This window comes from Sardina pilchardus, chromosome 18 (assembly GCF_963854185.1).
Source record: "Sardina pilchardus chromosome 18, fSarPil1.1, whole genome shotgun sequence".
NCBI lineage: Eukaryota > Metazoa > Chordata > Actinopteri > Clupeiformes > Clupeidae > Sardina > Sardina pilchardus.
The window spans coordinates 23122532-23136419 of record NC_085011.1 but is presented as its reverse complement, the minus strand read 5'-3'; the positions used below and the strand labels follow the sequence as shown (position 1 = coordinate 23136419).

Here is a 13888-nt window from a genome sequence, read left to right as displayed (position 1 = left end):
GTACCAGAATTTGTGCGTAAACAATTGAGAATAGTTTTAGCTAAATAATGCTGATGCTTCTCTATGTTATCCATGCATAAACGAGTAGCTTTTCTTTGCAAAAATCAGAATGATCACATAATTCCTAGAATTCATCTAGTTATTAACCATGTCCAATAAAGAGATGTTGAACATTTATAAACAAGATGAATCATTTGCCAGTCCTCTTTAAACAATTACAAATTGGAAAGGAATCGCTGGACTGCTGACCAAACTTCTTAGCTCGTCTCCTTTGGCAGCTGAGAGTTGTTATTTTAGGAACCCCAAAACAAGTATGTGTTTGATCATACAGAGGGGCATGACAGTCTCCGGCGCCAGAGAAGAATAAAAGAGACGACGGGATCCCTCTCCGGTTTGCACGGTCCCATGTCAAAAAGGCCAAAATTATGAATTTGACTGAATATGTGTAGGAAATTATCAAATGAGCAATGCAGATGATAGTATATACAAGTAGCCTAACCTGCATATTCTGTTAATTTTAGAGTGCGTACATTTTAGGTAAACCTTTCATTGCAAAGAAAAAAGAACATGTATACCTAACATGACATGAGAGCATGTTGGCAATATCTTTCCTTGTTGCATCATTTTATCAAGGGTTATAAGAATGGGAGGGGGAGTGCGCATGCTTGGCGCTTTTTGTCGAGGCACTCGCTCGCTATTGGCAGATCAGCACCCTGCGCCTGGCAGAAGTAGGAATATAGCTGCGCGTACATCCCACACGAGCGCACGCCTTGTAGAGAGCGAGAACAGTGCCGGTACCCGTGAATTCGCTCGTTTCATTTCGTTAGCCATGGAGAAGTGTGAGTTAAACGGACACACTGTGTCTAAAAGCCCAGAATCGTCCAGCTTAGTCAAATGTGAAAAGAAAAGCTGCAAAAACAAGTGCACTGATTTCTTTAGGAGAAATCTGTTAGTTATTCTCACGGTGTCAGGGGTTTTGGTAGGAGTTGGACTTGGTATGGTTATTCGGCAAATGGATCTCACTCGGGCGCAGATGACATATTTCGCCTTTCCGGGCGAGATGTTGCTGAGGATGCTGAAGATGATCATTCTTCCCCTAGTGGTGTGCAGTCTGATCTCAGGCGCTGCCAGCCTTGACACTCGCTCGCTGGGGAAACTTGGAGGAATCGCGGTGTCTTATTTTTTGGTGACCACCCTGATAGCCTCCTCCATCGGCGTGGCACTTGCATTCATCATCAAGCCCGGTGTCGGTGCCGGTGCGTTAAACACCAATAGCTTATCTCTGGAAAGCGTGAGCACCGACAAAGAAACCACGGACTCCTTTTTAGATCTTGCCAGGTAATTATTCCACTTTTTTTCTCTGCAGAACTTCAAGAGCACTATAAAAACCACAGTGATTGAAAACCACGCACGTCGTCAACTATGCGTTTATCATGGAGGGCATTGTTGGAACAGGATAGAATTGGCTCTTGCCCACTCACTCACTTACTCACTCCTGCCCGTCTGCGTGATTAGCCGTATATGGGTTACACACATGGACGCATCCGACCATGCTGTCTCTGAACTGGCAGAGACCGGTATTGCGCGACTCGAGTCTTCTATTCTTAAAGCAATAGGCTGGTTCACTTCATACCCCCTAATGTGGAACTTCATGCGTGTTATACTGTACCCTATTCACCCCAGTGAAACAGATGCAGAGGTGCTTATGCTCAAATGCCAAGTTCTTCTATTCCAAATTTTGCATGATGAGAAATCAAGAACTCAAAGGGCATATTTTTCTTATGATCTGTGTGGCTCCAGAACACGAAGCTCAGGGCTTGTGCGACGAACTGGCTCTAAGTTGAGGAAAGGCAGACAGCTGTTTAAACACACCCACGTTCCAGTGGACCTGAGTAAGTCTTGTCTGGAGAGTGTCCCAACTGGCAAAGCCAGCACGCGTCACTTATCTCTAGCCCTTCCACATACTACTCTGGGAGAACAGTCTGCTGTTGATCTCCTGTATTTCCAACTAGGGCTCCACGTGCAGGGTTGCCTCTGTTCAGCATGCACAATGTTAAAACAAGCCAGCAATTACTACTTGTTCACACTGATTCAGCCTCTATCCCTCAAGCTCACACACTACCCCAGATTGTTAAGGACACAGAGGCAGCCACTAACTGAATTACGCAATGATGGGATTTTAAAATCACTGGACAATAATGGGCTTTGATTGGGGGGTGTTGTGAAAACTCAAGTTATCCCCCCCATGTGTCCGCTTGTTTCAGAAAAGGTTGTAATCCTGATCCTTACTGACGTCATGTGATATGATCAGCTGAGGACTGCTTCTCTCGACACACTCTAATACTGTATATGTGCATTCACTTTAACTGCTTGCATAAATATCCCATCAAATGTGCTAACTAATTTGTGCAGCGCTAGTCTGACACAAATAGAGAAGGACCACAAACTTGGTTTCAGTTCTCGTCACTGTAAAACAGACGTTTATAAAGGAAGACAGCTGCTGTGCTCCCATGCTCCCATGTGGTCTTCAAGGTAACAGTAATCTTGTGTTGATTTTAGCTCATGTAAATGGAAAGCAATCAAATCCACTCGTGCATGGATTCTCCGGTGTCCCAGCATGTGAGTTGCTTGTAGAGACAGTAGGAGTAGTGAGAGAGACTAGTGGAGAGAGGGTAAATAACAGCTGTATCTGTTCTCACTTAGAGGACCCAGGCCAAGGACCCATGCTGCTGAGTAGCTTAGGAAAACGGAACCTGGAGGTTTATTCAAACAAGTCAAGACACATCCCTCCTATCGAGTTATCAAGTGATGTTGTCTTAGTGTTGTTTTTTATATATGTTTGCTCACTCTTTCCACAGAAATTTGTTCCCGTCAAACCTTGTGGCAGCAGCGTTCCGCTCGGTAAGTTTCTCACAACTATTTTTCCCAACTCTCGCATGTTTTTATCCTCACATCTTCTCCCTCTCAGCTTAAGTATTTTCCCCTCTGTTCTAACACTCACACACACACACACACACACACACACACACACACACAAAAAGGTGAAATAGAGATGGGTCCAGTCTCTGTGTGCAACCTCATTACCCCTGGGTAGTTTGTGTGGAAAACACACACACAATTCTTAGCCACCACCCACTGACGTTTTAAAAGAAACAACCTGTCCCATTAAGAGTCTATTAAACGGCCATAAGGAGTGCTGGTTGAGTGTAGAGAGCATAGTTTTATCTCCCTTGGATAATGCCTGCCTTGTAGCTCGGCTCACCTTCTCTCATCAGGAAGAACAGCATAGCCATCTCCACGGAGATGGGCCATTCTTTTCCACCAACTCCTAGCAACCGCGCTCACACGCCTCACTGCCACCCGCAGTCTGCTGCCAGGGCCAGTCTCTCGCTCAGAATGGAAGTGGAATGGAGGGAGGCCTCTGTGTGTGTGTGTGTGTGTGTGTGTAAAAGAGTCAATGTTAAGCTTCTGTGTGTGTATTTAAAGAGTCAGTGTGTGTGACTGAGTCCATGCAAAATGTCAGTGTGAGCGAGAGTATATGTGTGTGTGCGTTTAATAGGCTGGAGGGGCGAGGGTCAGGGGGTTCAGGGGGAGACTGGGTTGAGTAGAGCTCTTTCTCTCTCTCTCTCTCTCTCTCTCTCTCTGTCAGCCCATGGCGGCTTTAGCCAAGAGGTGTGTTGGGGCGGACAGATGGACTCCCCGACTCCGGCTAGACTCATTTACTCAGTCAATAATGAGCCCATAAACAGGTCCATCCGCGCCTGTTGCAGCACAGGGCTTAAGGGCCTAGTACGAGGCCATAGGGCCACTGAGGGTGCTTGTGTACTTTTCCACATCCCTTGAGCTTGCTCATCGAGAGAGGGGGACAGAGAAAGAGGGGATAGAGAGAGAGAGAGAGAGAGAGAGAGAGAGAGGGGTAGTGGTGGTCACCTGGATACAGTCCAAAAATAAGATTAAAAAGCAAATAGGCGAGGAGAGAGACAAGAGGGGATCAGTGCAACATAACCGTATGGACGAAATATGTTTTAGACAATCAGGAGGGCTTATCCTCAGTGTAACAAAGAACCTCTGGGAATTCCATCTCAGTCCAAGAGTCATGAGGAGATTTCAGTTTGGAGACTTCTGGAGATTTCAGATTTGGAGACTTGGAGATTTCACTTCTGGTCTCCCACTGAAATTGACCTTTAACTAGCATAATACTGTATATCTTCCGGAGAAACTATTAAGTGGCCACCACTCTTTAACAATGTCTGATCTGGTCATTTTGTGAGTTCTATTGCTCAATCAGCACCTCAAAATTCTTTGGAATTTATTTTAAACTGAAAATTATACATTTAGATTTTCATTTTCAGAAAATAAATTACAGTTACCAGAGGAACTGCAAAAAAAAAAGAAACACTTATAAATGCAGGGGACCATCTCACAGTCACCAGGGGCCCTCAGGAGGCCCTTTAAATAGGCCCTTTTCTAGGTCCGGCTGCTATGGCTGCCAGTGCATGTGGTGTGCTGGAGTATTCAGAGATGGGGGGGGGGGGGGGGGGGCGCATGCCCACATAACGGGTGGTGTCTTAGGCATGGGAGGCCCTGAATGAGCCACTGAGGAGGAGAGGGTCACCAGCATTGTCAGAGGAGGAAGCGGCTGCCAGGTCCTCCTCAGTGCCGCTCTGAAGGCGGCTTTGTCCCAACGTTGGCCCGTAGCCCACCGCCAGATAGACGTGCTCAGTGCAGGGGGCCCTGACTACATGCTGTAACATGGAGAGAGGCTGGCTTGGCAGGGTAAGAGTTAACCGTGTTTAGGGAGAGAGGAGTGCTGTTCAACATTGATGCAGGACTGTCTGCTGTCAAATTTGAATATTAACTGCTTTGCCTGATATCGCTGACATAGAGAGAAGCTGGCAGGGCAGGAGTTAACTGTGCTGTTCAACATTGATACAGGACTGTCTGCTGTCTAACTTGAGTCTGAACTGCTTTGCCTGATGTTTTATATGTTTGTGTTACAGTATGCCACGGATTACAAGAACATCTCAGTCAAGACAGGCGTCAATGGAACCCTCCTCTACCAGAAGGTTGTTTTTCCAAATCTTCTGATCAAAAATAAAATCTGTGACAGTATGTGGTGAAGATAATAATAATAATAATAAAAATAATAGTGATACTACTACTACTACTACTACTAATCATAATAGTTGTAGGTTACCTAGTACATTCAAGACTGTTTATTCCTAATATCACATGTCTTGTTGATACGGTACATGACCTAGTCATGACCTAATGTGAAAATGATTAAAAGAATAGTGTGGATTTGAAACGGGATGGTTGTTTGGCATCCTTCTCCCGGGTTAGTGAAAAAAACTCCATATTGGTTGTTCCTCCTCAGGAAAACACTGTGCAGCCCTTATCCCGGTTGTGCCAGGTGGAGTACTCCCAAAGAAACTGGGATACTGTTCCATGTATACACTCTATCCCGGTTTCTCAGGCAAACACGCGATTGCATCAGAAACCGGGATCAGAAGTGCTAATAGAACTTTACTGTTGGTAACCAGAATACTATCATTCATCATGTATACAGGGATTTTCTGGGTACCGGGTTTCTCTGTGTTCATGTAAACACCATATCCTGAATATGATCAAAATCAGGATAGGCCTCATAACCAGGATACTAAAGTGCATGTAAACACAGTCAATGAATCATCATGTGTGTTTGTATTTGTCAGTCAGTGTGCGATGAGCACAGGGCATTTATAAGGAAGTCCGTTTTGATGACAGGGAGTAATAAGTGGGCTGCGTGGACATTGAACACAAACATGATTATAAGTGACAGACCTATTAAGGAAAGAATTTTGACAATCAGGTGATATAAAAAGACCTTTGAGAAGACCCTCTGTTAATTGTGTAATGTTTCCTAGTAGTCATTTGTCAGTATTCCATTGCATCCAAGCCATTCAGGATCAGTTCTGGCTCTCAGTAGGGACATTTCCTTCACTGTGGAAATTCAGCCCCGAGAGGTAATCCCTTTCTGGAAAAAAAAAATCATCCCTTGTTTTCTGCTTCAGCTTTTCTGCTCTGATCCTGCACCCGGAGTCATTTGGCTTCGATTAGAGCCTCACACTGATCCAGCAGAGGAGCAAGTCACTGTGACCGTGTCCTCTCGAGTGTGCACAGGGGCATGGAGGCTGAAGTCCACTCTGGGCTTGGGAGCAAGCGAGCAAGGCGAGACTGGAGAGGAGTGGGCCCGGATTCTTCAGTAGCGCTACCGCCCTGTGTTTCTGGGCTGTCTCTCCGCCGGGCCTCAACCAGCTACTTGGCTGTGCTCAGATAGCGTGCTGTTTGTTTGCCTGTGTCGGGGGGGGGGGGGGGGGGGGCGGGGGAGAGTGAAGCTGTCTGCTCCAACTACCGGAGAGCTCAAATCAAGCAGCTGGGGATGGCAAGTCTTTCCCAGAGTGCTTTTGAAAGGCTCAGCATTTTTTTCCACTGAAAGGGCCTTCAGATAGAATGCCTCAAAAATGCTTATTCACTCCAGTGTCAAGACACAAGAGGGCTTGATCAAAATAAAAGGAAAAATAGAATTTTCTCCTACAGAGAGAGAGAAAGAGAGAGGCTCTGAATACCTCACTAAAATAAAGCCTTTCGGGGGTGCACTGGGTCCAGTAGTTTCTTGACAAGCTGAAACATGATGGAGGGCACCTCTCCGCCCCGGCCCGTGATGGTTCTTACCCACTGGTGCATGTCTAAAGCAGGGCGCAATCGTTGTTGATCTTTGGGGATCTCCATTCCTGGCCCCCGGTCAAACTGGGGCTTACTCATGCCACACACACACCCAGCGCCGCGGTGTCAAACCGCGAGCCACCCGTTGCCGCCTGACATGGCCCTGAACAAGGGGAGGATTGAGGCGTGTGTGAGCTTCTGTCCTGTCCGATCCCCGTCAGAGACCCTCTGGTGCCCAATGCACCCGGTAGCCCCTACATCCCCTCCGACCCTCCCTCGAAAGAGATGCGGGCCGATAAGCTCAGTCCCTTTAACCCAGGTCCTTTAGCAGCTCAGTTAGCCAAATACAATGAGATCACACACACTCGGCTGTGCATGGGCTGGGTTAGGGCGGTGGGATGCCCCGGAAGTGGGAATCACTATCTAGGTGCCTGGACAATGACATGGAATAAGAGTAAGTAGTAATGGAGTAAGTTGTAGTTAGTTAAAAAGAAGAGGAGTGAATGCTACTACATTATAGTTACCTTCAAGTCCCACTGCATGAAGAGACCACAGCAGTAGACAGTTTACTTACCCTGTTTTAAAGTAACAGCATTTTACTGTAACACAGCTCCGGTCTGCTTCACCCCTGCCTCCATTTCTGCCTCTGTGAACTCACTGCCCCGGCTGGAGCCTGGAGCCTCTCAGAGTTTCTGATTGACAGATTCTCACTGAGAAACTCTAGAAGGGAATGTCTCTATGCAGCGTGCTGCACAGACTTCTTGCGCAGTCAGCCTGGCTTCCAGATGAGTTTGCACTCTGAAGAGTTGTTATCAAACATGTAGTTAATAAATGTTCCACTGGTTAAAATTAAAACGCAGCAATGGGTAAATACAAAAATCTGTTTTGGTGCCTACTTGAAAGCATGTTTTGTCATGGCCACTCCTGGCCAGAGTGCATAACAATGTATGTCTATCCACATAACAACTCCCACTGTAACCCAAAATGATACCTGCACACCAGAGGTGGAAAACTCCGACCATGTATTCATGGGTTTCTTCAGGTCCCTTTCCAAAGGTGTATAAAATCAAGCACCTACAGTAGATTATGAATGCAGACTGCATGGTGCTTGATTAACCCACCTGTTGAAAGGGACCTGATGAAATCCATGAATTGGTTCTAGCTGTGCACTTAGCACAGGTGATCTCATAAATTAGCTGCTCTACCTAACTGGACAGTTGTGCTAATTAGAATCAGCTGTTTGAAATGAATAGTTGGCACAGATTATGTGGTAGGACTTTTTTCTCACTGAAGCTGGAGTTTTCCACCTCTGCTGCACCTGTAATAATGTATCTAGTGGATAGGCCTAGAGGTAATGTCCAGGGCGCTCATGCTGTTGTGCTGGCTACAGGTCCCTTATGGCACGGAGACGGATGGCATGAACATCCTGGGCCTGGTGCTCTTCGCCATGGTGTTCGGCGTGGCCCTCAGGAAGCTGGGCTCGGAGGGTGAGGAGCTCATCCGCTTCTTCAACGCTTTCAACGAGGCCACCATGGTGCTGGTGTCCTGGATCATGTGGTAAGTGAGTGGGTGTGGAGAAGACCGACATTACTGGGGGGTACTACTGTAGGGTTAGTTCTCTATGGCCCTGTTCCATTTCTCCCCTCTTAAATCTTCAACTTAGTTTTGACTGCCCTCGACAGTAAAGTCCCCTGGACGAGGGAAGTGTGGGTGAATATCTTTCCCTATGAAATGGGACGTCACTATATGCAAATTCGTGTAGTGAACGTAACGAACGTGCTCCCCTACATCACACGCACCGTCGATGCCTCAACCGGTGAACCCACTGCTGCTGTTCTCATTCACGAAAATGCTGGTCACATTAGTTGTATTGCCTGTTGCGAGGGCTGTGTTGGTTTATCTACGTCTGATTGAACTCTGGATAAGCCCGGGATATTTGTGTTCTTGTGAACAATGGAACGAACAGCCTGAATATTGACAGAACTACCCAGATCAGATGTATTTTTGATGGGCAGACTTTCTCAAAGCACTCGGGAGTGTGAAAATATAGCCTACTTATAGTTAAATCTAGCTCCTCATTGGTCAGCAGGCTTGTCCATGTGTGCTTGATCAATGGGCCTGCCCATGTGTGCTCCTCATTGGTCAGCGGGCCTGCCCATGTGTGCTCCTCATTGGTCAGCGGGCCTGCCCATGTGTGCTCCTCATTGGTCAGCGGGCCTGCCCATGTGTGCTTCTCATTGGTCAGCGGGCTTGCCCATGTGTGCTCCTCATTGGTCAGCAGTTGTGTCCTTGTGTGCTCCTCAGGTACGTGCCTGTGGGCATCATGTTCCTGGTGGGCAGTAAGATCGTGGAGATGGAGGACGTGGTGCTGCTGGTCACAAGCCTGGGCAAGTACATCTTTGCGTCCATCTTGGGCCACCTCATCCACGGAGGCATCGTCTTGCCCCTCATCTACTTCGCCTTCACCCGCAAGAACCCCTTCACCTTCCTCTCGGGCCTCATCACGCCCTTCACCACAGCCTTCGCCACCTGCTCCAGGTAAGCTCGTCTCGCACCACTGTTTGCTTACTGCATCATAAACACCCATTTGCAAATCCACTGTATATACCTATATAGTGTTAATTTACTTTTAATAGTTGTACTAAACACACACATAGTTAAGCTTGAAGGGGCTCAGACAGCTTCCTATAAGGTTATGAAAACGTTTGGCTTGACCTAGTGGTTTTTATTCTCCTATTAAGATTCATCCGCTTTGTAGTACATTGCTGTTGGCCTTACCTTTAAACCTTTGTCCTACTTGCCAACAATACCTTACAGTTTTCTTTCTGCTCGGTGGGCAGATTAATCCGCAGTGCAACAGGCATTCTTGAAGGGTTTTATATGTTGGTTAAGAGTTCAATCTAAGGTTGTCTCACAGCCAAATTAGATTAAACCCAGCTCTGCATCTCCTCAGCACTGCTGGGTGTTTCTTGACCTCAAAAAATGGTGTTTGACCTTGATGAACCTGATGAACTTTGACCTGTGGTTCCATCAGCTCGGCGACCCTGCCTTCCATGATGAAGTGTGTGGAGGAGAACAACGGGGTGGACAAGAGAATCAGCCGCTTCATCCTCCCCATCGGCGCCACCGTCAACATGGACGGGGCGGCCATCTTCCAGTGCGTCGCCGCCGTGTTCATCGCCCAGCTGAACAACCACGTTCTGAACGCCGGCCAGATCTTCACCATCCTGTGAGTGTGTCCAGCTCTCCCTAAGTCAGAGGCTAAGCCCTTTGTGAACGCGGCATTAGTGGCCTCTTCAACAGGATGTTTGTGAAATATAACAATGTCACTTTCCTGGAGACAACGATCTCTTGCTTTCTGTTTAAGATGTGCCCAGTATTCAATACAATATTTAGCACATACTAATAGGAATATTTTTTGTGTAAAAAAACAATGAGCACCGGGATGTCTATGGAGCTATGACGAAGGGCTTACATTGGTGTGTACATGCAGACAGATCCATAGGGTTGAGCAGGAGCTATACTTAATCATCTGATGTCAGAAGTGAGGCATCTCGCTCTTTCCAGACCCCACCAGAGCAGGAAGTCCGGAACTACAGTCTGAAAAACAGAGAAGGAGGGGCCTTCCAGGAGCGAGCGAGAGAGAGAGAGAGAGAGAGAGAGAGAGAGAGAGTATGCTCACAGTGAGACAGCATGGTATGAGAGAAACAGTCAGAGAGGAGGAGGATCCCTTAAGTAAGAGGGCTAAAGTTTCATGTCTGAAATGCCGTTCTTTCCCTCGATAGGGTTACTGCCACAGCCTCCAGCGTTGGAGCGGCGGGGATCCCAGCTGGGGGAATCATCACCATCGCCATCATCCTGGAGGCCATCGGCCTGCCCACCAACGACCTGTCACTCATGCTGGCTGTCGACTGGATTGTGTGAGTGTGCCACCCCGGGCCCCCTTGCTTCCATTTCCTTCCTGCCTTCCTTCTATGTACACACATGTGCCTGCACGCACACACACACACACACACACACACACACACACACACACACACACACACGTGTGTACACATGTGCATACATACAGACAGACAGACAGCCTACATTTTCACACATGCTCAGACATAGACACAGATAAGCATAGACGGACAATTTTATCTTTAAAGAATCCGAACCATAGAGCACAACATGCTATATGCTGCCCAATGCCTTTAATGTAACATAATGACAGATGCAGGCTGTACTGTACACATCTATTTCTGTAATGATCTCTCCTAATGCCTTGGCAACTACATGAAAATCCCTCACAATAGTGAGCAAGCTATTTTTGAGGAAGATAAGTTCTGAGGAAGGTAGACCTCACTCACGACCCCTCTAGATAGAGGCACACTAGTAAAGACCCAACAGCCCCTGCTGTAGTGTCCATGTCTACAAGTACAGTAACTCCCCTTGTGAATCCGAGACTTCTAGGAGGAGGGAGCAACCAGTGTGTAATTTTAGCACTGTGCGCTGGACTAATCGCAGCGTAAGGAGAGAAGACTGGACTAGTGCTGGACTTGACCAGTAGTGTAAGGAGAGAAGTCTGTAATAGCAGCAAAGTGGTGTGAAGACCTATGCGCTGCGAACACCCACCCCTGACCTACTTGCATCGAAGCTCAGCATCTAAGCTTCAGCCCTCCTAGAAAGTGTAATGATTATAAGACAGTGAACACTTCACAATGACCTGTGCATGTATGCAATGAATGTAACATGAATGTCATGTATGTATGATTGCATGTGCATATGGTATGATACTCAAATGTGTGTGTGTGTGTGTGTGTGTGTGTGTGTGTGTGTGGGACCCTGTAGTGACCGCACCACCACCGTAGTGAACGTGGAGGGTGACGCTCTAGGGGCTGGAATCCTGCACCACATCAACGAGGAGGAGCAGAAGAAGTTACGGCAGCAGGAGGAGGAGGAGCAGGGAGCGCACGAGCTCGCCGAGGTCAAGGTGGAGGCGGTGGCTAACACGCAGGCGGACGGCGAGACCTCCCCGCTGGTGACGCACCGCCCGCTCGCGCCGGACTCGTCCTGCGCCAACCTGCTGGACAAGGAAGGCATGGAGTCCGTGCTCTGAGCCCAGGGACCTGTGTGTTCTCTCTCTCTCTCTCTCTCTCTCTCTTTCTTTCTCTCCCTCTCTCTCTCTCTCTCTCTCTCTCTCTCTCTCTCTCTCTCTGCCTGTTTCCAGTACTACCACCACAGGGTAGTACAGTTAACGTACGCCGACACGCATACTGAACACTGTTACCTCTTATGTGGAACGTTTACTTGTATCTTGTCGTTCAGTTTTTCAGTGCAGAGAAAAAAACAACAAAGGAGAAAATGTCTAAATGTGCCATAGTTGACATTGGTATGGTGTCAGACGGGCCATGGCTTTGTTTGTGTGGTGAAAGTGCTTGCAAGTGTCTGGCAGAATCTTTTTTTCCCAATCACTACTGCCCTTTCTTCCTGCTCTCAAATTTAGTGGAAGAGGAAACTGGTTGTTTGTTTTTGTAAATCCAAAGGGAACTCTCCCAAGCTTGAAGTAGTCAGTGTTAGTGTAAACAAATAGGAGAATTATTTGCAGAGTAACCCAGGTTTTTTGTTTGTTCTACACTCGCGTGACATATTAACCGCATCTTTTAATGCTAGAGAAGAGAACCTGTTTGTTGTAAATATTTGCGTGGGTTGTTCCTCAGTGACGTATTTTCTGGCCAACCAATGATGTTGGTAAATGGTATGGACTAAATCTCCTTGTGACTATTCAGTGCATGTTCACTGGTCCAGTTTGAATAGTCTGAATCAAATCATGGTAGACACAACACCCTAACTGCCAAATATTTATGAAGTCGACAAATATTCTTGTGGAGCGTGATAATCTATTGCATAGTTTGAATCCAAAACTTCCATGAAATAATTGGAAGGATATCTTTTGTCAAAATGCTGTGTTTTGTGGAGATGGCCATGGGGAAACATTGGTCTTTTTTGTGGTCACACAGCTCCTACTGGTGGTTCTTTCAGAAAACCTAATGTAGAACTTTTTGTATGACTGTAGCGCCACCCTGAGGTAAAATATCAGTATTAATTTTCTCTAAAAGAGAACTTGTGTCAATACAAAGATAACCACTAAATGAAGGGATTAAATAACCATTTCAATTTTGCAATTATTTGAAGCATTTCTCATCAATGTGAATCTCAATGTCAAAATGAATGCTACATGTATATATTTAAATGTATACCAAACTTTTCTCGTCATGAGCTTAATATCATCATTGTGTGACTGTTACAAAATTTGAGCTGGTGAAAAGATGACCTAAAAGATAATCAGAAATGTTGTCACCAAAATGCATGTTAGATGATATATGGCAAGTGCTTTCTGGCTTTGGCTCATTTGGTTGCTGCCACAGGCAGATTTGCATGTTAAATATTTTGGTTTCCCCTTGCACCTTATTAGTGCTTTGGATCATCCAGATTGAGGAGGTGTTACATGGCCTGCTCTTAGTTTTATGATGGTCACACATGTTCAAATGTATGGATCAGCTCATAATGTCAGAAAAGTTTTGCTGTGCCAGACTGCAACCATTACAGAACTGTTTAGTTAGATGTGCAGAATGTGTCTGGAGAAATCACAGATAGATAAGCTAAATGAAAGACTGTAATTTATTTTAATTATTTTGAAATACTGTGTAATTTGTATTGTGTTGGATACTATTGATGGATGCCATGTCTGAATTTATTGTAATCAAATTGCAATATAGCCTATATTTTATTAACATCTTTAACACTTTTAGTTTAAAGAGGGCTAGCAAAAGTTATTATCTTTAACCTGTCATATTATACTGTGTTATACTGCCTTTCACCTTTATATGTGAACTATCTTTGTAATACTTCTTTATACTTTTCATGGTCAAACCTCTGCTTTTAACATTAAATCTGAGCATCTATGTTGAATCAGTCTGACAAGAACTTATTTGAGGAGTTATTGATTGATTGATTGATTGATTTCAGAGTTTTCTTCATAATGGTTCATTTGTGCTGCCCTGTGTATGCAGGACCAAATTGTCCAATGGGTGGCGCCCAACCATATAACTTGGTAGCGCCCTATATTGGGATATCTTGGTACAGACTAGCCTAGGTTTTTTTTGTTGAAAACTGGGCCATTTGGTTTTTACACAAATGT

At 45.9% G+C, this 13888-nt stretch overlaps 1 protein-coding gene across 1 annotated transcript; it reads left to right on the top strand.

Annotated features, from left to right (window-relative positions):
• The first annotated feature begins 760 nt into the window (after positions 1–760).
• slc1a4 (solute carrier family 1 member 4) lies at positions 761–13659 on the top strand. The gene is made up of 8 exons (XM_062519926.1): positions 761–1338; positions 2859–2901; positions 5001–5066; positions 8096–8262; positions 9010–9243; positions 9740–9934; positions 10491–10625; positions 11539–13659. The coding sequence occupies exons 1-8, from the start codon at positions 830–832 to the stop codon at positions 11804–11806; spliced, it is 1617 nt and encodes a 538-aa protein (XP_062375910.1). The 5' UTR covers positions 761–829; the 3' UTR covers positions 11807–13659.
• The last annotated feature ends 229 nt before the right edge of the window (positions 13660–13888 follow it).